At 39.6% G+C, this 24,364-nt stretch overlaps 4 protein-coding genes across 4 annotated transcripts; 3 read left to right on the forward strand and 1 right to left on the reverse strand.

Moving 5' to 3' along the window:
* Nucleotides 1-682: 682 nt before the first annotated feature.
* Nucleotides 683-8,185, forward strand: rec8b (REC8 meiotic recombination protein b; the record flags this gene model as incomplete). Its single annotated transcript, XM_055166546.1, has 12 exons — nucleotides 683-764; nucleotides 1,728-1,791; nucleotides 1,912-2,065; nucleotides 2,317-2,344; nucleotides 2,756-2,988; nucleotides 4,234-4,309; nucleotides 4,974-5,128; nucleotides 5,817-5,856; nucleotides 6,246-6,321; nucleotides 7,244-7,345; nucleotides 7,842-7,948; nucleotides 8,091-8,185. Coding segments are annotated over 12 exons (1,191 nt in total), but the record flags the coding sequence as incomplete, so codon positions are not given.
* A 2,754-nt stretch (nucleotides 8,186-10,939) lies between these two features.
* si:ch211-196f5.2 (uncharacterized protein LOC556372 homolog) lies at nucleotides 10,940-12,165 on the forward strand. The gene is made up of 5 exons (XM_055166545.1): nucleotides 10,940-10,953; nucleotides 11,217-11,429; nucleotides 11,497-11,596; nucleotides 11,817-11,946; nucleotides 12,008-12,165. The coding sequence occupies exons 1-5, from the start codon at nucleotides 10,940-10,942 to the stop codon at nucleotides 12,163-12,165; spliced, it is 615 nt and encodes a 204-aa protein (XP_055022520.1).
* Nucleotides 12,166-12,338: 173 nt separating this feature from the next.
* Nucleotides 12,339-20,521, reverse strand: ipo4 (importin 4). Its single transcript, XM_020925654.2, has 30 exons — nucleotides 20,178-20,521; nucleotides 19,791-19,877; nucleotides 19,621-19,700; nucleotides 19,504-19,545; nucleotides 19,302-19,431; nucleotides 19,005-19,184; nucleotides 18,856-18,921; nucleotides 18,689-18,790; nucleotides 18,525-18,608; nucleotides 18,289-18,438; nucleotides 18,160-18,213; nucleotides 17,971-18,080; nucleotides 17,784-17,892; nucleotides 17,566-17,695; nucleotides 17,375-17,488; nucleotides 17,174-17,287; nucleotides 16,943-17,066; nucleotides 16,698-16,809; nucleotides 16,484-16,614; nucleotides 16,328-16,405; nucleotides 16,166-16,223; nucleotides 15,872-15,977; nucleotides 15,572-15,765; nucleotides 15,431-15,478; nucleotides 15,241-15,366; nucleotides 14,849-15,075; nucleotides 14,640-14,772; nucleotides 14,462-14,566; nucleotides 14,209-14,278; nucleotides 12,339-14,101 (listed from the first exon to the last, which is right to left on the reverse strand). The coding sequence occupies exons 1-30, from the start codon at nucleotides 20,241-20,243 to the stop codon at nucleotides 13,974-13,976; spliced, it is 3,258 nt and encodes a 1,085-aa protein (XP_020781313.1). The 5' UTR covers nucleotides 20,244-20,521; the 3' UTR covers nucleotides 12,339-13,973.
* Nucleotides 20,522-22,151: 1,630 nt separating this feature from the next.
* Nucleotides 22,152-24,360, forward strand: nanog (nanog homeobox; the record flags this gene model as incomplete). The annotated part of the gene is made up of 4 exons (XM_020925523.2): nucleotides 22,152-22,676; nucleotides 23,191-23,552; nucleotides 23,632-23,772; nucleotides 24,166-24,360. Coding segments are annotated over exons 1-4 (1,086 nt in total), but the record flags the coding sequence as incomplete, so codon positions are not given.
* Nucleotides 24,361-24,364: the final 4 nt, after the last annotated feature.

The raw sequence follows: 24,364 nt of genomic DNA on the forward strand, positions 1-24,364 counted from the left end.
TGATTCTCACAAGGAAATTGTAATTTAATAGTTTCTTCATTAAGCTTGATTAGGCCTGCATAATTAATAGATCCTGACTGAAAAGGTATTTCTTGAATGTGTAATCAACATTTTTGAACATTATGTGCACATTGACTTCCCTTTAGCGTTTGCTTGAGTGAAAAAGTTCCTCATTCTACCTTTACAATTAATTCTAAAGTCTAATTTTACAAGATAAGTTACCTGCCTTTATTTAAGCTGTTCATTTTCTTCATTTTAGGTACAGTGATGCGCCACTTTTTCTCTGAGCAAATAACCGTTAGAATAATCGAGATTTTTTTTTCGTCTTTAATCAAGCAGCGCCACTAAAAATTAAAACTTGCCTGCACAAACCAAGGATTCATATTTTAAAGCAGATCTTTTATGCAAAATTGACTTTTCAGAGCTTTTAACGATGCTATAGTTGTTTTCCCTTCTTATTTACCTTCTCAGATTTGTATTTGGAGTGATTTATGTGTTTTTGAGCAATCTTTAATCGCTTAATTTCAAGACGCCATATTGCTGATCAGTCCCCATTTTCACTGTCACCAGCATACGCTCTGCACAAGTACAATAGGTCTTCTGTAACATTATTGAATTTGAATATAATGATTTTTAATTGATTATAATCGTGGAATATAATGACTTTATTTTTCTGTTTCAGCATTTTGAAGGAGCAGATCTACCTGAAGCCACAAATCAGGACCTGGACTTGTTGATGGATGAGCAAGACCAGTTTAGACACGGTGTGTTTTCGTAAACCTCAAAGTTAAAACATTTAACCATGTTTCTGCCAAACCAATTATCCATTTAATCTTTATTTCCTGATACTTGATCCTGATACTAATGGTAACAGATAGAGAGAATATGCCAACATGCAAAACACCTGTCATCTTCATGAAGGAAATAAATTATTTTTAATTTCTCGTAAACTAGTTATCTGTTTACGAGAAATGACTGTAAAATGTCCATCATCTTCGCTCTACATTTGCATTTGTGGGTTTAAAAGATTTCTGACAGCTTTGCATATTGTACAGTAAATGCTAAGCATTATTAATTCACAGGATGAGACTATGGATAGGCAAGTTTAAGTTTAATTTTAAGTTTGAAATGCATTTGATTAATAACTTCTTTTGTTAGAAGAGATAGTATGATCTGAGATATAAGTAGGCTTCTCAATAACACCTCAGATAATCACTGCAGTGATACATAATGATATATTAAAACTAGAAAAGCACTCAGAGAGCGCAGACCTCCGCCAAGGACTACCCCCATTTTTTATATAAATTGCGATAAAATCAGTCTTCTGGATCAGATCCGGATCAGCCTTTGGAATATGAAAGAGGATCCCATTGTCCATCCCTGAGTCAAATTTCATGGGGTTTGGTCAATAATTAACCGAGATATTGAGAAACAAAATTTTTGGCCCCATTTACCACAATGTTAACAAAAATTTCAAAGTGATCCAGAATCCAGGATTTCTTCCGGATCACCCCAAAATGAAATCAGTTCTTCCTTTTCACATTTCCAACAAATCCTGAAAATTTCATCAAAATCGGTCCATAACTTTTTGAGTTATGTTGCTAACAGACAAACAGACAAACAAACAGACAAACGCCGGCAAAAACATAACCTCCTTGGCGGAGGTAACAATGAAAAATCATTGGAGACTTGATTCATACAACTTTGTATGTATTATGTTATTACAGATTTGGAGGAGCAGCTGGGAGATGGGAAAGACAGGAGCAGAGACCTCATGTCGTCCATTGACCAGTGAGAATCTAAACACTATGATAGTTCAAACAGTTTAACACTTTAAATCTGTCATTTAATTCAATTTAAATGTAGACATTTTGTTCTCGGTTTTAAAGACTGTCCCTTTATGTCCTGTAGGTTGAGGGAGTCTGTGGGGCCTCATCGGGACAGTATGTGGCTGCAGGAGGAGGACATGGGACAGATGGTGGAGCACCCAAAGGCCCCTCTGTCTCAAGAGATGACTCCTGTACACGTGACCATGCCCATCTCTCCCACCGCCAAGGCAGAAGAGGTGAGACACACCAAGGATTAACATGAAATCTAGACTTTATTAACAAATAAAATGATCTTTTAAACAGAGTATCAGTGTACACATTTGTGAATGTACTAGGAAATATAATGACAGAATTTTTTGACTAAATTATTAAAGGTGCATTATGTAATTTTTGAGGAGAAATGTCGTCCATCTGAATCAATGGAGATCTTATAGCTTTTGTCTAGAATTTTCATCTGTATGGCATTTAATGCATCTAATCTCCATAGAGACCAGTTACACCCGGTCATGTTACAGGTCAGATATGTGAAAATCACGGCAATAGTTCTAATGTATGTTTTTCAAGCCGTTTTAGCTATTTAAACGGCTGTAAATGAATACATGTGATAGTATTCATTTGCCATTCTGTGCAACATTTCAGGCACCGCATTTCCATGGAGACAAGCTGCTGACATACTGCACCATTAATTATATCTTAATTTTCTGGCTTGTTTGGAAATATGCTTTACTCATAACTGACTGAACTCATATTGTCTTATATTTTCTCATCTGTTGTCTAACCGTACAGGAGCTTGATAATGAATGAACTTGAGGTCATGAATTAACTTTAAATGATTCAGTGCTTTGCTGTAGCTCTGTCTCTTTACATTCCTCAAAGTGACTCATGACCTGCTCCAGTCATTTTGGAAACCGGCTGACCTCACTCAGGCGTGTCTCTATATTATTATATGATCATAATTTCCAACAATGTTTCCTTTATGTCATGTTACTTATCATGTTTTGTTGTTGTTTTTCTTTGTCCTCAGCTGATCACCCGTCCTGTTCGGAAACAAGGTGGAACTCGCAGACGGCAGCTCATTTTTGCCGATGCTGAAGTCCAGATTTCAAATAAAGAAATGAAAGTGCAGCTTGAGAATCCTCAGGCAGAGACCCTAAATGTGGTAAATAAACATAGATCAAACAGACAGTAATGTTTATATTTGGGTTTTTGGTTTACACAAAATGATTTATGAGGAGTTATAATTACAGAAGGAACCAGGAACAAATAAGTCAAATCTTAAATTACTTTCAGTTACACCCATAACTAATGTCTGTATTTTTATTATGGGGTAAGATTTATTAAACAAAGCCTCCTGTGGGCTGTGCTGTACGGTGTGAAAAGGCTAATTATCTTACAAAAGAAGAAAGTACATAAATCCGTCTGAAATCCTTTTATTATGTAACACTGTTATAATAAATTAATCTTGACGTCAGTAGGGTTTTAAGGCACTATGTAACCTTCAGGTGACGGGTACCTGCTTGTCTCCATGGAGATGTTAATTGATTTGCTTGGAATGTTCCGCAGTCTGGCATGAAACTTCTTCACCAAAACATGTATTCTTTCTGTGAGCGGGGTCGCCTCTCCGTAGATCTGACTTAAAACTGGTCTAGCGGTGACGTCTGTTTGTCTCCATGGGGATAGTTATGTTATGCTTTACTGAGGAACATTCTAGGCAATAACTTTTCCAGCAGGCGGCAGACTTTCCTTCAGAAAAATTAGATAGAGCGCCCAAATTATACTTAAAGAATAGCATGTTTTTGAGAACAAGGACACTAAAATGCTAAGGACAGTACGGGTATGTTATAATTTAAGTAGTTTCTGTGTTAATTAGATCAAATAACTGTGCAGGCTGAATTTGCAGAGTTCAATAACCTAAATTTTCACTCTCCACTGGTCTGTAATCAAAGCGTGCCCATCATCAGGCTGTTTCCTGATTAAAAATACTCTCCAAGTTCCTCTTTAGATCAGACGGATTACACTCCTACTCCATATTTTACTTAATTTTACTGTTTGGCATTTGTGTGGTTGAAGCAAATCTGGGGCTAAACCAGGACAGTTACTGGTACATTAAAAGTGCTGTACCCAATTTTTCCATGTAATAAAGAAAAATGTGTCTCGCCCCAGTACAGATATGTTGTAAAAGCAGCTCTTAAAATCAAAACAATACCACGGCGAACTGTACGCATCTTATTATAAAGCATTTTTATCGTCCACAAACCAGGAAGTAAGGCTGGAGTGCCATTCTTAAATAAGCTCATAAAATCATCGTGGAGAATAATTGCTTTTAAAATTGACTAATTCTGCTTTTTTAAGACACTAAATATCTGTTACAGCACTTTTAATGTTTTTTCTTCTCTGGTTTTAGTCTGACATCTTGATGAACTTTGCCTCTGTGACGAAGCACTCCACTCCTGCACAACTCTTCAACGCCCCCTGTGGAAGTGAGTAGTACTACACTACAGAACACTGCTATATTAGATACATTTGGTACATTACTTTATTTACCAATATCACAAAATGCCTTTAAGAGCCTATTGTCCCCAGTTAAGAATTACACACAAGACAGTCATAAGTAGACCTGTCACAAATTTTGAAGTATGATATATTGTTACAGAACAATATCATGATACATGCTAATATTGAAACTACTTTTACCACTGACACAATAAACCCAAAGCAGGATGATCCCAGTCAACCTTTTAATTAAGTGAAACATACTGAAAAAATTAGGCCAGCAAAAAATAAATTGCACAATTAAACAGTGTAGTAGTAGTTAGTATTGTATCCATAAATAATTTATCACAGAAGTTAATTATTCAACCAGCTACAGCTCATATGTTTTCATAGAGGCTTTGTTTTGTTTAATTTACATTAAAGCATTTAATGTTGAAGTGAAATGTCGAGCTGTATCAATAGATCATAAAGTTATATTCTCCACTGAAAAGTGGAGTTAAGTGGAAATGTAGAATTTTTGGTTGCTTGGTTATTTTCCTATCTTTTTTTTTGGGGTAAATTCTCATAGTTTTGCTTTAGTTATATTCTCCATTGAAAAGTAAATTTGTCCATCACTGTCTTAACTAATGTAGAATTTTTGGTGGTGTTCAGACCTGATCCACTCCGACCTGAAGTCCCTTTGGAAAACCAGCGCTGTGCTCACGTCCTTCACTGGACCCGAGGAGGAGGTCCCAGGGGAGGAAGAGGAGCAGGAGAGAGAGATAATGATGACGGAGAGGAAGAGGAGACACTCAACCATGAAAGAGGTCAGGAAATATCAATGTTTACTTTAGTGTTAATGTTGTGGCCAAACATCCTTGCTAATGCCCGACCTATCTCATCTCAGAAGTTACGCTGGTTAGGCCTGGTTAGCATTTGGATGGGAGATACCAGATAGTGCGAGTTGGCCTCTCGCAATATTTACAATGTCGACTTAACGATCAATATATGAAAGCTGAAACTAAATGTGTAGGTCAGTATTTATCATGTATATTTTCTTTGCACTAGTGGGAAATGTGTGGTTATTTTTGGTAATACAATACAAGATCTAAGAGGTTGAATTAATCACTTCTATGACTCATTACAGATCCAAACTAAGTACTCAAGTGTTTCATTGTGCTATGTTTTTATTGCAGCTCATGTTTTTTTCTTTTTGTTTTTTTACCATATTGTACATTAAGAATAGTTTTTGTGGTGTAAATCTGTTCTTGGATTTTTTTTGTCAATGGTATAAATTAGTCAGTCCAGTTGTTTATTGTTTATATTTACTTCAGCAATATATCATATGTCTAAAAAGGCTATTGTGACAGGCTTAAGTGCGAGCTTTCATTGTATCCTTAGGCAAGACACTTCACATTGCCTAGTATGTATGTGGTTTGGAGTGGCTGGTAGTGGCCAAAGAGGATAAATCAGATATATTTTGTTCTGTAGTTTCTGTGTTTCTCTTTTTCTCAGATGTCCAGTGACTCAGGACTTCTGCCTGTGGACGGATCATGTAAGACTTACACTAGTACACACTTAAACCTTTTTCTTATTCATCCATAACAAAAATATGTGTAGTATGATTATGAAAATAGGTCCTCATATTGAAAGTGATCTGGCGATTGCTCAAAGTTATAATAAGCCTCAGATTCTGCTAATTATTAACTTTACCTGAATGATAGTTTTCACAAATTGAAAATAAAAATGCTAAATATGATACAGCTGTAATTTGTTATAATCCTCTATGGTAGAACCTGTCCACCTGATCTCACCCTCATACAAGTTCAGTATTTATAACTGTGCTATGATTCTCAAGCCTTCTACTGAAAGTGTAATCCTCTCTAAGTGTTTCTAATCAACTGCCATTTATGTTGCTAATGTTGATGACTGTGTTTTGAGCAGCTGCACTGGATGTGTTGTTGGACATGTCTAAAGAGGACAAATCTGTGAGTGATGCCATCACCCCCGCCAGCAGATGGTCAGTCCCAGGACACTTTAGCTCCTACCAAACTTAAAAATATCATCCATTACAACATCCATCCATCCATGTTTTTCCTCTTTATCCGGGGCTTGATCACAGAGGCAGCAGACTAAGCAGGGAGGGTCAGGCTTCCCTTTCCACACACACTTTCTCCACTATTTTGATACACCACTTTGAGAAAATAAGTTCAGTCAAAATTATGAATACCTTTATTATGAACAAATTTAGCTAAGTGGGGACATAACACCACTAAAATGCTCTATCAATTCAGAAACAGATGAAAATCATTGCTTCAGATCATCTCACAACTCCCAGCTCAGTGTCTCATGAATCCCACTTTGAGAACCAAACGCTCTTTAGAGGTTGTTTAAATAATCACTTTGTTTCAATTATGCAAATGTTGTAAGCTTTGGCTATAATAACTTAAAGGGCCCATATTACACTACATATAATGTTGTTGTTTCATTCACACGTTTAACACACAAACCCTGTATATTTAGGTTGAGTTCTTCTCTCAAACAGAACACACTCCTTGTGATGTCATGGGTTAATACAGGAAGAGCTCCACTGAGTTGTTAAACTCTGTACACCTTCACTAGAATTATTTGGATAATTTCAGCTCTGGAATTGCAAGTCTCTACTGAACAAAAGGTAAAAGGTAGCTATTAACTTGAAAACTACCACTACATGTGATCACAAGGTGGAACAGAGCATTTTGAGCTTTGGAGACAGACTAATAATACAGGGTTACTCAAGCATGTGTGAATGAAACAAGACGCAACTCCAGGTATCATTTTGAGGAGGTAATAACATTCTAACATGGCTTAAAGATCATAAGAGTCCATTTTTATCTATCTCATGTAATAATACTACCCCACATTCTCACAGAAACATTCTTAGTGTCTGTGCATTGTTGTAGGTCGCCTCAGGAGGAGCTGCCACCTGTGATGGAGCCGATCGCAGAAGAAAACATAGAGATGCCCGAGGAGCAGACGGAGGGACAGAGCAGTGAGATGATCAGGTTAGAAACACTGAGATTCAACACCTTAAAAATTAATTTAACCTGAACTGATAATAATTTTTCTATGGAGAATAAGTAGTAACTGGTATCAAGTACTTAATTTTTTTAATGACTAATAAATGAGAAAATGTTGTGTGGATTGTTTCAACTCAGTTAGGAAAAAGGACAGCTGCTTTCAACTTAAAGTCAAGTTAGCTCTGGTGATATGGTGCAGCATAAAACAATAAATAATAGTAAAAAAATATATTAAGTATGACAAAGTTAAAGGCAGGTATAAAAATGTGTTAAAATTAAATTTAACTTTGACTGAATATAAAAACAAAATACTGTATACAATTGAGCAACGTAACTAACTTACAAAACTAACAATAGAAATAGTATTGGGCTTTAAGCAAATGTATCAATAGACCACAGAGTGGCAGCCTAGCTCATGCAGTAGTACTATTATTAGAGTTTAATGGATGCCCTCATTGCTTACTCATGTTTTGTTTTGCAGTTGGATCTGTTCCCATCTGCAGAGGTCTGGAGAAGTCGCCTTTGACTCGCTGCTGCCCCCAAAGGCCAACCGCAGCACTGCAGCTCACACACTCTGCAGACTGCTGGGTAACACATATCATTTTTTATCTTGTTCTGATTTGTCGGAGTCAAAGGAAAATGCTAAAATAAATGTGCAACATTTTAAATACTTGTTTATTACTGTAAGTTATGTCTTTTGCATTCTTGTTTTGCTGATGTGTTTGCTCAGAGCTCCTCTCTGCTGGACGAGTGAAGGTACAACAGGCCGAGCCCTACCACCAGATCCTCATCAGCCCATTATGAACTCAAAAATGGGACTTTGACTGGCTTAATGTTTTTGATATTTAACTGTTTTTATTGTTAACTTATTCATGAAATTGAAAACTGAAGAACTGCAGTATCTTTTTTAAGATTCAGTTTTAATGTTTTTAATCGTGTTCAGTGTTTTTAACATGAACTGTTCTGAGAACTATTTCAACATTTTTGTATTACATGTTTTATACACTGTTTATAATAAAAGAATAATTATTACTAACTAGTTATTCACTACTAAATCATGACTTGAAGATATTTGAAAAGAGTAAACACAAATGATAGGTGTTGAATGGTAAAGCCTTTTGCTTATTGAGCATCTCAGTGTATGCTACTTACTACAAAGTTTCATATTCTTGAAAGGTCAGCTATGCTTTGATAACTTTTAAGTTAGAGCTAGAAGTAAGGTTTTAAGGATATTATATTAATTTATATTCATGGATTACAAAATGATGAATGTTGCCATAGCAATAAACAGTTTTACAAAAATTAAGTCCTCAAAACTCTGCATATAACAGGAACTTGACACACTTGAAAAAAGCACTACAACCTAGTTACAAACTAGCTTACAAACTAGTATGAATAATTCAAGTAGTTCCTACCTATTAACTTTCAAATAATTACACAGTACACAGTTACTTACTAGTGTATCACCTAAACTCAGTGTTCACTATTTCAAACGCTGGATGACATCAGCCGTGTTGCCTCTCTCTAACCTCATGCAGAGATTACTGCACAATAGAGGTGGTGTTCAGATGTTTATATGGTTGAAATGCTCTGTGCCCTGTGAGACAGAGCAGAGGAAGAGCACATGGCACCTCTCTGTGACCAAGGTTTGAGCTGAGGTCAGAGCTGCAGTCACTGAGCAGAAATCCTCATTCACATCACCACAGAGGAATGAGTACTCCGTGGTACATTCAGGGTCTGGGCCAAAACTAGGCCATGTCAAATGAACTGTTATGTAGTGGTTTAACGCAATATGGGATTATTTTGCTTTGAAGGACTTTTTTCTACTTTAAAAGATAACTACTTTTACTTGACTTTGATTTCAGGCTCATGGATAGAAAAGTACATTCTGTGAATCCAGTGAATGCGTTACTTGCATTTACATTCTTTTAATCTCAGTCACCAGCCTCCTGCACACCTGATGTATGGCTCTTTGCTATATATAATGTCAGCCCTTGGAATCTAGCATAGAACTGACTCTAGTCTGTAATCCAAAACAACCATCTGTATCTTGGGCCCTATTACTTGGGCCTGGTGATGGCATTAAACACATAAACAATCACATATTTGTCTAAAGGCAGAACATGCAACACTGAGCTGTGAATTGCCATTTATCAAAAATATGATCAGCTTAAGTATTCAAGGAATGAGAGGGCACAATGAGCAGGCATTTACGCATAGTCTCATGACTCTTGTGCACACTTCTTGTCGATGTCAAATTCTTGCAATCAAAGTGTGGTTAAAATAAAAGAAGCTATATTGCAAAATGTTATATGGTCATACTTCTGCAAAACCCAACTGCTCCATATTGCCCACCTGTGAATTAGTTTAAATGTGCCAAAGAGATTGTCTTCGCTTGTGCCCTGTCAGTCAAAGACATTTCTCTTAGTGGAGTTTGTATGTTTCCCCAATGTTCATTTTGGTTCATTCCAGGTGCGCTGTCAAAAGATTTTGGCAGAATGAACAAAATACTCTTTGAATTATTTGTAAATATATGCTCAAGCCTTCACAAGTTACTGGACTAGGCTACTAGGCTTGAACCACTACTGAATCCAAAAAAAAAAAAGTAGAAAGTTCCCTTGTGATTCAAAATATTTTGCAGAGAATTGAACCCAGAACCTTTTTGTTGTGAGGCAAAAATGATTCTAGCAACTATTCCACTGGAGCAACCTGTCAGGAGACTGATGTGCAGTATCTGGGGACCACACTCCAGATCTTGTCACAGGACCTTGACTATAACTACTATTACATCAAGTTAAAGAATTAAATAGCTTGACTGAATAATTTAAAAAGAATTAATAAAAGTAGATTTGCTCACATCATGTTGGAAGTGTGGCTTCACCATGTCCCGGCCAGAAAGACATCTCCGTCCATCAGAGCTGTGACAGTCTAATAAAGCTCACATCTGTACGCCACATTACGCACCCTGACACCGACTGCTTATAAAGGCTGAGAGGGCAGTGTCCAATCGCATTTCACAAACAACAACTCACACTTCGCACAGGCCATTGGGTCCTCAGAGCTGTGAATCATCTGCTGCCACCGACGCACCAAGCAGCTCACCCACCATCGGGATCACAAACAAAACAACACCATCGGTCAACAAGAGCAAGCCACTATAACCAAAAGGTGGGAAATGTGTTATTGTTATTTATAAACCTGTCATATTTACTTGTATAACTTTTGCATGGTAGGGTCAATTTCTCAAAACAATTCCTTGGTTTCTACTTGGGAATACAAACTCTGATTGTGTTTTGTCATGTAATAACTAAGATTAAGAAGTTTGGGTGTACATTGACACTGTTAATGAGGTGCAAAATTTAACTTTTTACTGCTTTGTCTCCCCCACATTCAAACAACCCACACATTGGAGTGTTTTAAGTCTCATCTTAAGATGTACTTTTATTCTCTGGCTTTTAACATCTCTGAATTATGTGGTTTTCTGTTGCTTTTTACAGTTCCGTTTTTAATGATTTTATTTATTTATGCCTGTTACTTCAGTTGATTGTTTTATGTATTTATTGTGTTTTATATCACGACATGCAGCACTGTTTGTAAAATGTGCTACAGAAATTAAGTGGATTGATTGGACAAGTAGTAACTGTAGTTCTTGACTATTGTCATTTTGAAAGAATCCGTGGGTTTCAGAATGATGAAAATTTTGGATTGTTGCCTTAGCGATTAACTATTTAAACCAAAAATATATCTTTTGAAAATCCTCAAACTGACCCACAACAAGTAAAATAATTTTTTTGCAATCCAGCCTGCCTCTTTAAACTACATCTCAAAAGCAAATTTTATTAAGGATATCTTTCAGTGTCAAGCTGGCGGCCGACCAGATCAAGCGTTCCCAAAAGGAGGATGGGCGGAGACGTAGAGGACGGGACGGTACCAAGGAGCCCATAGTAAGAGTCGAGCTAGAGTGGGACATCCCCATGGCCGTGACTCTGCCCATCGAAATGCAGCCCGACCCTGCACACCAACCGTTCCCTTTTCTTGAAACAACCCTGGCAGATCTGGGAATACAAGAGTAAGTTCACAAAGTATTCTGAAACTGAATTAGTTCTGGATCTGATATTAGTATTTTTGGGTTACAGGTCAGAGGTGAAGGAGAGGGTGGTGTGGGTTGACACTACAAAGACCCAAGTGAAGAATAAAGCTGGGAAACTAAAAGAGAAAGAAACTACTATTCTGGAGGTAAAAACAATACAACTTCTACCTTACTTTAAAGGACTTAGTAGTTTATAGTAATAACAGTTTAACCAACTCAACCCTAACTGGCATTTGAGCAACCCAAAAAAACACTTTCACCTTTTGGACTGGATAAATCACTAGTTTCCAAGACCCTTTGCTTTGCCGGACTCAAAATGTACAGTCTGTGATAAAGCATGCATGAAAAAGGTCAAATGTTTTGCAGGTGCGAGTGAAAGCTCAAAAGCCCGGAGACAAGACTCTCCAGGAAGTCCTATACAGCACCGAGGCCCACACAGACCGCTCATTCTGCCGAACAGGAATGGATATAGTTCCTTGGAAACAACATTACACAGGTACAAGAGCTTAAAATATTATCCCGACACTAGATTATAAACTATCCTACTTTATTCACAGGGGGTAGATGTGACAAACTTCCCATCATCACTAAGGAGGTGTTTGTTATTCCTGTTTCTTTGGCAGGAGAAAATGAACTGGAGCCAGTGCAGATGACTATGGTGCTGAATATGGAAAACAGACACTCCAAAGGCACCAAAGCACAACGGGACATCTGAGGAGCAGCAAGTCACCAACTGCTAACATGAATCACCTACGAAGCTGACAACAAAAGGCTTATTATAAACCCCTGCAGTACTTCACTATTATTAGACTGTAAAATGTAAATGTTTTGTACAAATATGTGTGCTTCCATGCTGTACATTGGCACTTAACAACAGAAACAGTCTGAAAGAGTCATACAAAATTATTATATTTATCAAGATATTCAATCCATGTCAGTCCTGAACAGTTCTGAAGTTTGTCCAGATGTTAAAATGGGACAAAAGCAAACTGCAGTACTGTATTTTGCGCACTATAGGGCACTCTGGATTCTAAAACGCACTGTCATTAAATGGACTATTTTCGAACTTTTTTCACAAATAAACCACACCGGACTTTAAACGAAACACAACAGTTAGATGGGTCAGTCGGACGTTATTTGGCGCATTCACAGCGACTCTTGGCTTTGTTCAATTGTGGCGCATAGGGAGGGTGCTGTCTGGGACCGCTGGATTGTTGCCGTGTTCGCAGTGACTCAGTTGTTCAGTTGTGGCTAGAAGTGGCACATTGCACTCGCTTTTTCGGTTCGTTCCTCTGTTCCATTCCTCGTCCGCATGGAGAGATGAGTGTAGCTGCGGGTGTTTTTCACTGCACGGTCACTGTTTGCTCCGTGTGTGTTCGCGTACGCTGCAGGTGGTGCGGCTTAGTAGTTTACTCAAGTCGTGCTGGGACACCCGAGAGGATCCATGTATAGGGCGCTCTGGATTGCAGGGCACGCAGTCGTTTTTTGATGGGGTTGGAGGCTTATGAGCACGCCCTATGGTGCGGAAAATACAGTATTTTATACATATGAAGGCCAATTGGAAACCCTGATTGTAACATAAAAGTCCAACTCTAAAAATAATAAAACATTAACCCATTCTAACAACAAATAAATACAAATGAATAGTCAGAGAAGTTAATAACCACGTTAGAACTAGGCATGGGCATGATTAGTTGATTAATCGATAATTGATCATTAAGAATTTCATCGATTACGTTCATTTTAATCGACAGACCGAATGTAGGTTGCTGTGAGTAGTGTGACCAAACGGGGGTCCGTACATGTAGCTCTCTGCACTCAGAAGGAGCGAGCAGACACAAACAGTCGGTCAGTCTGCAACGCGCTGAAGCACAAATGCGTATTTAACGATTTGTACAAGAAATTCCACGCTTTCCTTTCCAGTCGGGACAAGTGGGAGGCCATGTGCACAGTGTACAAAGCAGCACATATATTTCAGTGTCCAGTGGGAAAAAGCTTTGCCAGGTGAGAGTAGCGCAATGTCAATGACGAGGCCCCACCTCCCACCCCCTGTACGGTGTCCTGGTTTTGACAAACGCAAATATGGTCACACTAATCTGTATTCCACTGAGTCATGTCTTTTAATCCGACAGAAGTTGACAGCATCAGCGCACAAGAGCTCTTCGCTTAGTTTATGCAAATTAGCGATGCGGTTTTAAGTTTCGTTTCTGTGAGAGTTGCGCAAAACTGAATTAAACACATTATAATGTCAAACGGGCTGATGTGGCTCTAAAGTGGTTACGGTTTATCTGTCGTAAGGTTGAATTTATTTATGCAGATTAGTAGTGCAGATAGTAATAATAATGATGATAATTTAATATAAAAACGTTGATTAATCGATAATCGATCGTTAATTCTTCCGACGATCAATTAAGAAAAATTCATCGAATACCCATCCCTAGTTAGAACAATGGTTCAAATGCTATATTTAGTTTGCTGGATTAAGTTCAGTCCCATTTATGTCAAAGATGGTGCTTGCTGAGGCTAGGAGGAGATGGCTACGCTGAGTTTAGCCTGCTGATCTCCAGGAAGTGCTGTTACTGCTGTGTGGAAGTCTGCGGAGTGCTGCTGGGCCAGCTGTCTCAGGAGAAGGGCCACTGTGTTCTGGGTCTCTGTGGGAAAGACAAAACTAAAAACTGAAGAACAAGCAAAACTATATATCAAAGGAATCAATACTTTCAATAAAAGGTCTTAGATCATGTAGAGGTATCACGCTTACCTTGATCAACATCTTTATGGCCCAGGACATGGGTTGAAGCTGCTACTATTGGCTTAATCTGCTGCACAACCTGAAAAAGACAATGGTATGGAACAAGTTATGCTCAATGTATGGGGCAAATAAATCTATAAATGTAACATTGTTTAATAAAATGGCTTAAAAACTCTGTCTACATTGTTTGACAAATGCTGAAAATGTGAATTTCTTAGCATGTTAATTCAATTAATAATTAATGAGCAAAACGGTAGTTTACCACAGCAGGATTTCGGGTGTAGAGCATGGCCAGGCAGTTATAAACCGTTTTGTTTTCCAACAGGTCTTCTTTGAGCGGGAGTCGAGCCACCAAAGCCGGGAAAACCTATTACACAAACCACTGTGAGACGATTTTAAAACCGGTCTGATTTGTGCTAAATGCAATTCAAAACAATCACCTGCTCCAGCGGGACAGCATCTGCATTGCCCATAATCATCCTGCAGAGGGCTCCACACAGGTTGTCCATCACTCTAAGGTCAGACTCATGGGCCAGCAATTTAGAAAACACTGAGAGCATCATGGGGTAGTCTCTGAACAGTTGCTAAGGGACAGTTGTATTTATATACTGAATACACTGTATAATGAATCAGTAAGGTGGAAGGATACGATGCTACAATCGGTCCAGCAGCCTCGGCCAAACAGCCCAAAGCATAGACACTGTTGTTGCGCACTTCGTCGTCAGAGTCCTTCACCCCTGCCACTAGCACAGGAAGCAGCCTATTGGACAATCGGCCCGCCAGGCCCCGCCCACCGGGTGCCTTCACCAGAGCAGCCAATAACTCTCCAATAGTGCCCACTGAGAACGAGCGCTCCGCCACAGTACAAGAGGATTTCTGCCAGAACAAGTTTCATAATTATAGAAATATAAACTCACACAATGACTTGCTTGGTTCTTAACATTATAGTGCTATGCAGTTCAGTGTGTTTTCTTGAGAGCTGCTTCAGACATTGTGATGAGTCCAAGCTCATTTTATTAATTTCATTTTAAAATAACTTACAGCTTTGCTCATGATCAGCGGCAGCAAGTCATTGAGGAAAGGGGCAAAGGCATCTGCAGGTACAGCAGCTGCCACTAGGGGGATGCCTTCCCCTGCGTACTCCTGCAACATGGCGTCGTACTCTGCCTGAAAACAACATCATGAGTAACTCTTTTTATTCATCTGCGCTGCTTTGTGCCAGATCACAAACCTGTTGATCATCGTCATCTGCATCATCACCACCGTCCTGACAAGTCGTCTACACAGACAAAAGGAAAAAAATATATATTGTAATGACACATTGTATGTGCTGGTTGGATGTTGCCTGCATCTGGAATCCTATACAACTTGCCTTTTTCTTTAGCACATCTGTAATTGTGCTGCAAATTTCTTTGAGTCGTGTGGGGTTTTTGAACACCTCTCCTTTGCAGGATTTTATAACGCTGTTAATCGTGTCGAGAACTCCCATCACTACCTGCCGCTCCTCATCAGACTTGACTGCCGTGAGGAGACAGGGCATCACCACATCCAACAATTTGTGTAAAGCTGTTGTAATTACAATTAAAAAAACAGGTATGTCTGAATGAATATACACATTTCTACATTACTTTATGCAACTTAATATTGATGATAGCAGATTTTAAAAGTTTACCCTGGTAGTTGCTGTCAGTGAGATTTTCCTTCCACACTTTATACTGAGCACTGCAAAATTGGCCCATGGCTCCCATTGCTGCCTTGCGTACATCATCATGAGCATACTGGAAGAAAGAAAACATAATAAACCTGCAGGCTAAAGGTTCTTTAGTTCTGAAACATCCAAGTTACATACTCATCAAGTTATACATTTTTGGATTAAATTAAGAACAGACCAATACATTATTCTAGAATACACAGAGCATACACACAAAGCTCTTTACAACACATTAGGCCAAGAACTGTGACTTACATCTCTCATCTCGTAAACCTGCTGAAAACACGTCTCCAGGAACGGCTGGAATGCAGCACTGTACACAATTACACAAGATAACATATTAAGCGTGCATGCCAAGAACCAAAGTATGTGGATGACATTTTTGTAACAAGACAAAAACTCTGCTCATTTTCATACCCTGTGTTGACAGCTATTTCTCCAAGTGCGTCACAGGCGTCTTCCTTCTCATCAATGTAGGCGTTTTCAACAGTGAATCTGAAAGGATCCGGCAGAGCGTTAGCCTCCCGTTTTTGGGCAGTTTTTAGTGTTTAGTGTTTGTTTGTACGAATGTACCTTGAAGCCTCGAGGACTTCAGGCTCAGTGTCATCTTCTAGGAAGTCATTGACATCTTTCTCTTCATGCTCCTCCTCATCATCATCTTCCTCATCCAGGAGCACAAATGTTTTGTCTTCCTCAACGTGTGCCTTGAAAAGATGCACACAAAAAAAATCTACATTCGTAGTCCTCCAGGTACATACTGGTTAATGGGATGTTTCTAGCTCCATACTGTAATTCCCTCGTTGGACTTGAGAGCCAGCACCATGACAGTGGTGATGGCAGTGAGATGAGGAGTCAGGCTCTCAGGGCTGACAGTAGACACAGCAGAGTATAAACTGTACCTGTACAACAAACAGCAGACTGATCAGAGAGGTTCTATTACTAAGTCTCATCAATCATTACATGAGAATACTTTTTTCTTTTTTTTTTCAAACAGGTCAGGTATGTATAGCTGAATTCTGTAAAATGCCATACGTGCAGCGTCTGAGGTCAGGATCATCTATGTTGTCTGTGAGGTTGAGTCCCAGACGAACACACTCTGCAGCAAGAGGACTGAAGACGTCTTTGCCAACAGTGCGGGCCAACACAGACAGAGTGTCTAGAGCAGGGGGAGGAATCAGACATTTATTCATAAATGATGCTACTGAGATTTACCCTGCATTTACGTTACTAAAATTTAAAATACGACAAGTGTGTTTTTCTTACCCAAAGACTGCGTTTGCAGAGATCTCATCTCCTCAGAGGTGGCAGTGAGAAAACCCTTCAGACTTTCAATAACTGGGGGGAAGTAGGGAACTAGGAGCTCCTTGGCAGCATTGGCTGTAAAAGAGGATTCAAAATGTGGGTTTAATGCCGTACATTGAGCTATAGATATATAGAATGTCCTTTTCGATTTTATTACTTCACCTATGGCTCCAATAGCAGACACAGCAAGCTCCTTGATCCTGAGGCTCTCTGAATTGTTGAGGGTAGACAACATGGATTCCATCAAGGTGGGAAGGTAAGGTTCAATACCAGCACCTGAAAAGTAAATAAACAAAATACAAAACTATGCTTTTAAATGGGGTAAGTTTAATTGTTGTTTTTCTTGATCTTACCCAGATTTTCCATGAAGTTTTCCAGTGCATAAAATGCTTTTGTGACATGAACAATCTTGGCTTGGTTCAAACACGACAGGTATCCCAATAGCAAAGGCATCAGCTCTGCACAATATTTACTGATATCCGGCTTTTTATGTAAACAGGGAAGTTTTTTATTATTACATCAACAGTTACAGACATTTAATTTAAAAACAACATTGGTTTTGGTTTGTTACCTGCAAATGTTCTGAGAATTGCCCAAGAGCAAAAAGGCCAGCACTGCGCACCACCTGATTACTATCAGAAAGACTCTGGCAAACAGTCTGAAGCACTGACGACAGCATCCTGGGAACAAACCACACAGAGGAAGTTACATACTGGGTCAAAAAATGGATGAAAATTAGATGAATTAAATATATTTACTTGGTGCGTATATAGTCGGCACAACCCTCTGCCAACACGGCTAAGCACATGAGGCCCCCTTTCCTCTGATAGGGGTTTTCACTGGACAGCGCTGCATGAGCAAGAGGCATCTGTTGAACGTTAACAAACACATACTGTAACATTAACAATGATAATAAAATTATTGTGATGAAGAACATGCTAACTAACCAGCTGCTGGAACAGTTTCTCTGGAGGCATGTGTAGTGCCATGGTGTCAATAATCTGTAAACAATTTAAAGCATTACTATGTTCAGAAAATATTCATACTAAGAAAGGCAATAGCCATTAACTCCTTACCTGAGCAGCAACATGTTTGGGGCTGTCATGTTCTTCGCCATCTTCATCCTCTTCATCCTCAGGGTCTTCTTCACCAGGAGGGGGTGCTGAAGTGAGCACAGGGAAAATGGACTGCAGAATGGGATTCAGCAGTTTCTGCTTAATAACAACCTACAAGAGAATCACAAGAGAAATATCTTTGTTAGCATTTTCGGTGGGTGAAAAAGTCCTCCAGTGTAAAATACTGGAAAACTTACTTTGCTCTTTAACTTGATGAGGAAGGTGAGACAGGAGAGACCTTTGACACGCAGGGAGGCATCCAGAGTGATGTCAGTGCCAACCTGACCAAAAACGCAAATCAGTATCACAGTCGGTACACAAACTGCGTGTTTAAGCGATAACAATAGCAAATATAAAATACCTCCAGGCAGAAGTTGACAATAGCGGCAACATGTGGCACAATTATGGAAACCTCACTCTCCATAAGCTCATTGAACACCTCCATAGCCTCACTGGCTTGATCCTGAAAATTAACTTTATTAGATTTATTTTATTATAATTGTAAATTCATAAATGCTCTTTGTTTACCTGATTTGCTTTGATAAGTGATTTCAAAGCAGTGATAAGACTTGGAATCATGGAGCGCATTTGGTTCTGGACAGCAGAATAGTTTTTTTCTCAAATAAACTCTTTTAGGGATAAATTGCGCGGTTGGTAAAGTTTGTGTGGAGGCTCACCATCTCCTCTGAGCCGGTGTAGGGGGTGAGAGCAGTGATGGTGGAGATGCAGTAGAACAGAGCTGTGGGGTTGTTCAGGTCCTGCAGTACAGTGGACAGCAGCTGCAGCAGTTGACAGTAGTGAGGCTTGAATGGCTCAGGGTTTGACTCCACAACTTTAGCCAGCAACAGAAGGCCCACCTGCAAACAAAACACTCCAAGTTAGGGTTAAACACAGAGACAGGATATAAGAGAGTTCCACACCCCTTTTTATTTAATTGCACAATTTGATCAGGCACAGTGGCTAGGGTACCACACCTGTCTGTCATGAGGATTGCTGCTCTTAGTGGCCTGATTGAGAAGCTGCAGCAGAGCAGGCCAGCGGTCAGGAGTCTCATGTTTTACCATCACAGCGCAGAGCTGGGAGAGAGAGTGCTGCACAGAGTGTCTGAAACACACATTTAAATATGATGAGCATAAAGGTAGGCTTTAGAATGACATTCTAACAAAGTACACTCACTCTGTCTCCTGCATAAATGCTTGCAGAACCACTGCCTTCAGGCTGTGCAGGTAAAAGATATAGGATAGAGTAAGAGACCATGACAAATTATCTAAAAATAAAAATATGACTTCTGACCTTTCTCTGTCATTGGGACTTATTTTCTTCCAATGTTTTTTTACCCTCAGTCTCAGCATCACTGTAGCCGTCTGACGAATCTACAGGGCGACAAAACGTGTCAGTAATGCCATCAACACCTAGATAACATTATGTCATTGACTTTCACCCAAACGGCACAAACCCTGTACCTGTGGACTCTGAGATCCACTGATGACAGCACACAGGGCGGGGATGATGGCAGGATCTTTAAACGCTTCTTTGAGCTGAACTGTGGCCTAAATAAAAAGTTTACATATATAAAATATTGTGTTAACTGAGGAATACAATACACAAGAAATATTTTGTCAGAAAACTGTTACTGGATATTAGTGGATATAACACTGTGAGATGATGATCATTTCAAATAATGCTCCTCCAGACAAGTTACTGGGCTATGTAGCCTTATAAAGCGTTGACAGTTAACAATAGAAACATTGGACATTTTGATATAATCTGTCTCTGTGTCTGGATCATGAAATCCCCCATAATGACCAAGCTAACTTCTTAAACAAGTAATTCCTAGTATATCCTGTTACCTGCTGAATAACTGCATTGTCCGGCTCTGTCAGCTGAGAGAGCAGCTTTTCAAGTTCTTGTGTCATTTTTCCTCGGCAGGGCTCGGTTCCTCCTTAGTTTAACCTTCTCCGAATAGCAAAGTTTGACAGCTTGTAGGTTGTAAGTTTTGTGTCTCCAGTAACTGTCCAAAATGTCAATTAGCAAAGCAACAGCGACGCAGCTTTTTGATCTGTATTGGCAGATCCGCTCCCTGTTTGCGGTCGTTTGTTTAGTCTTTATTTCTGAAGAGTTTGGAGGTTCGGCTCGGTGTGGTCCGTTACAGCTGCACGCGGACAGAGCCGGCCACAGGTCCACGTGAACCCCGTTAAAGGGACACACATGTCAGAGGGGAGCAGAAAATGCACAGCGCCTCCAAATGGACAGGAGGGGTTTTTACGATCATCTGATATTCAATGACAAAGATAAATTCCCCATTAATAATGGAGACTGGTGGCTGCCCATAGTCTATTTTTTGCTCAAAAATATACTATAATAATATAATACATTTATTGTTACGCATCTTTTAAAAGTCTATTCTGAATGGCTGAGGCAGTAAGTAATTTACACTGACAGTGGACCAGGGCCTGTAGTTCTGAAAATGTCCTTAACATTTGAACTGTCACATTTAAACCTGGAGTACGTTTCAATCACCAACCAATTAAAGGCCAACAAGGTGACATGACCGAACTACTAAACAATACTTTCAAGTAATTTATGTAGACCAGGGATCCCCAACCTACCAGTAGCTCTCTAACCCTTTCCTTCTGAATTATATGTATTGCGCTCAATAACTAAAATCTGATTAATTACCATTGTAAATGTAATTTTGATGCTTAACTTGTACTTATTATGTTTAATAGGTATCTAACTGTACCCCATCTAAGGCTTGGCTCTTCTACTTTCTCAATATCTGGTGACTGCTAAAACTAGTAGTTCTCTGGCATTTCCATCTTTATAAAAGGTAGCTCACCAGAGGATGTATTACAAAATTCAAAGGTGTGTTTTGTGCATTAAAATGACAACTATAAGTCATATTGATATGAACATACATAAGACTAGGATGAACAACATTATGTCTAGCTGTGAAATGTTGTGTGTTTGTTGTTTGCGTCAGAAACCAGGGCAGTAATTTTCCAGGTCATATGGAAATGTTCCAGAGTCTGTGGAGGCTTGGACAAACCCGCCCTGTCCGGGCTGTGATCAGTAGAGATGCAAATGGCCCATTAGGCTTGGTGTTTCACTGCTCTACTCACTCATTACCACTTCAATGCACATAAGGAGGAGGAACACAAACAACATCTACAGGCTCAAACAGCTAATGCGATTCATGTTTTTGAAAAGAACTACTACAACGCATGATCACAGTTCGTAACAACATGTCCTATCTCAAAATAAACTTTAAGCAAACACTGGGCCTGAGTTTATGTGGTACATGTCTTAAACCCCCTTGAAAAAGAGATGCTACATCTCAAGGGAATGTGCCTCTCTCAAAAAACATTCAAATGATAGAAATTGATGCAAACTAGTCACACAACAGTATTCTAATTGTGCATTAGTATAAGTTAGTAGTTATTTTTATAGTTAAATAATACATTTACTATATTTAAAACAATATGGTATCTTTATTCTAAAACATCCAGTAAAATCCAAAATATTCCCCAAACGCTGGAATAAATAATATTATGTGATTGTTGAAGCTACTATTTTAGAATGTGTTTACGTCTTTATGTTACTTCTGCTTATTGTTGTATACATTTTCTCGCAAATTACTAATGAAAAGCAAATGTTTTGAATTAATTGCCACTATTTTCAAAATAAGCTCCACTGCCCTGTGAGGTGGGCGTCTGCTCCAGGAGCTGAAGGTGTGGAAGAGATTGGTCCGTGTAAAAACACCACACCCACACACCTCTTATAAACAGCCTATGAAGGACTGCGCCCAGATTTGAACAAGGCTCTTCGGGACAGTCTGTGTGGGTCGGGGTCGTTTTTGTTCATGTGTAACTTTGAAGGGGCCTGATTTTTTATTTTTTTTTCACCCCAAGATTTTTTAAATCAACTTTAGCTTTCCACCATCGACTGACAGGCCTGCAGAATGGCGGACTGGAAGGCACAGATAAATTACAACTATAACCCATCTTACCATGCCTACGCTTACGGCCTCATGTACCAGCCCGGATCAGAACAAAACCAAGTTAATACGTCTTCTTGGGCCGATTCCGGATTCACAGATCTGGGTAATTACACTTCGACCCAGGGCTACCCTCCCGCTAGCGCCGCACCGAAGAGCCCCGAGCGGTCTCCGCCGGAGAGCCCGGAGCCGCACGCCTACAGCGGCCACGGCCAATACCAAAGCACCGGGCTGGTCTACCTCGGTGATAGTGAGGCAAGCAGACTTCGTTTAACGGGACAAACTCGTGAAAATGAGGCCAGACGGACTGGAAGTGACTCCGCCAGCGACTCTGAGCCGCAAACTTCACCAGGTACAGCTAAATCAAGCACGTGCGCTTGTTGCTAGCACTCACAAAGAACTATTGTATTTTCAGATTATTTGAGCGTTTCTTACTTCTTTCCCAATGCGTTCCCAACTTTTTAAGGTCTCCAAAATTTCCAGTGATGTCAAATTTGGATCCATGATGTTTTATTTAGATTATTGTAATGTCCTGCCAAAGCCACAAAAATCTCGCGATAACATAAACATTTCAGCGGCTACGTCATGTGATCTTCAATTCAACGATTTTTCACATTACCCATTCTGAGATCTCTATTACTTGAATACATTTTATGCAAGACAGTGAAAACAATGGCACACTGGCCCACATACTTTTGGTCTACTTGTTTCGCTACTTTGCACTTTCCCCTGTTTTCTACTTTTAACATTAGTTTAGTTGATTTGTATTTAATCAAACAGTCCTTTTTATATGTGTATGCTCTATAATGGAGTTGGAGCCTTATCTGTATTTAAGTGGAGACAGAAGATCTTTCCTCTTGTTTCAGATTCCTGGAGCTGTGGCAGTAGTGGTGAAGGCTGTCCCCCTCAGGCTGACCCTGCCACATGGGCTCACAAGGTTGACCTGGACGATGAGACCAGCAGCAGAAGTCCTGACTCTAATGAAGACGTTCCCAATAACGAGGAGCCCCAAACCTACCGCATTCTTGGCAATGAGGCTGCTAATATTACAACCACTTCTGCACCTTTAATCGCCCCAAAGAATCAAAGCACTACCAAAGGGAAGGTCCGGGCCTCTTTCTCAGAGAGCCAGATGAACACTCTGGCTCAGCGCTTCAATGTGCAGAGGTACCTCACTCCAGCAGAAATGAAAAATTTGTCAGAAGTTACAGGACTGACCTACAAACAGGTAAGTCTTGTTTAAATGGGGAAACTATGTTGTGATTTTCATGTAAATTAATGTACAGTGCTCTGTTATCTTTGTGTAGGTGAAGACGTGGTTTCAGAATCGAAGAATGAAGCTTCGAAGACACCAGAAGGACAACAGCTGGGCATCAGAGCGGTACACTATTAAGGACAATACAGGACAAGGGGCTGTGTTCACTAACCTCTCCTCGCACATGCAGTCTGTAAGTACTGCCTTATCCTGTATAATCTGATATTGTCTGGGTCCAGGTATTCTGTTTTACTGTAAATGGATTCAGTGGCTCGGACAGACATTAGCACATCCATTACGGAGGCCTTTCTATAGTCTGGGTGTGGCCTTAAAGGCGAGATGTGACAACTAAAAGTAGATCATTAACATTTTTTTTTTCCTCAAGTGCCAAACAAGCTGAGAAGGTTAAACTGCATCAAAGTTATAATCTGTCAAAATTAGGACTCAAAAGATGGAAGTACTTGGAGCTTTCTGCTTTTAATGTTTGAGTACATTACAATCTACTTGGCCAATTTTACACCTGTAGAAAAACATCTCGATGAATTCTTGATCACAGGAACTATTCAATAATCTATTCTTTCTTTAGTACGAAGGACAGAACAGACCGGTGCTGAACCAGCAGGTGATTGAGGCAGCCTTGAAGAAAACTGCAACCCCGAATCTGGCCTTTTACCTGGCTGCAGTGGGAGGAGCAACTGGGTCTACAGGTTACCCCGCCTGGTCATCAAACGCCCAAAATGCCCTGCATGGTAGACATCAGGCCCCGAGCTGGTCCTTGCCTTCAG

Source organism: Boleophthalmus pectinirostris, unplaced genomic scaffold, assembly GCF_026225935.1.
Source record: "Boleophthalmus pectinirostris isolate CB_2022bp ecotype Guang Dong unplaced genomic scaffold, ASM2622593v1 HiC_scaffold_867, whole genome shotgun sequence".
NCBI classification, from domain to species: Eukaryota; Metazoa; Chordata; class Actinopteri; order Gobiiformes; family Gobiidae; genus Boleophthalmus; species Boleophthalmus pectinirostris.

Coding starts and splice junctions, on each gene's coding strand:
- ipo4 (XM_020925654.2), bottom strand. CDS start 20,243: ATGACACAAGAACTTGAAAAGCTGCTCTCTCAGCTGACAGAGCCGGAC. Junction 17,067..17,173: donor TCTGCAAACGCAGTCTTTGG/GTAAGAAAAACA, acceptor CCCCTGCTCTAG/ACACTCTGTCTGTGTTGGCC. Junction 15,367..15,430: donor CAGATGACGATGATCAACAG/GTTTGTGATCTG, acceptor TGTTGTTTTCAG/GCAGAGTACGACGCCATGTT.
- si:ch211-196f5.2 (XM_055166545.1), top strand. Junction 11,430..11,496: donor GCAGATCTGGGAATACAAGA/GTAAGTTCACAA, acceptor TTTGGGTTACAG/GTCAGAGGTGAAGGAGAGGG. Junction 11,597..11,816: donor AAGAAACTACTATTCTGGAG/GTAAAAACAATA, acceptor AATGTTTTGCAG/GTGCGAGTGAAAGCTCAAAA.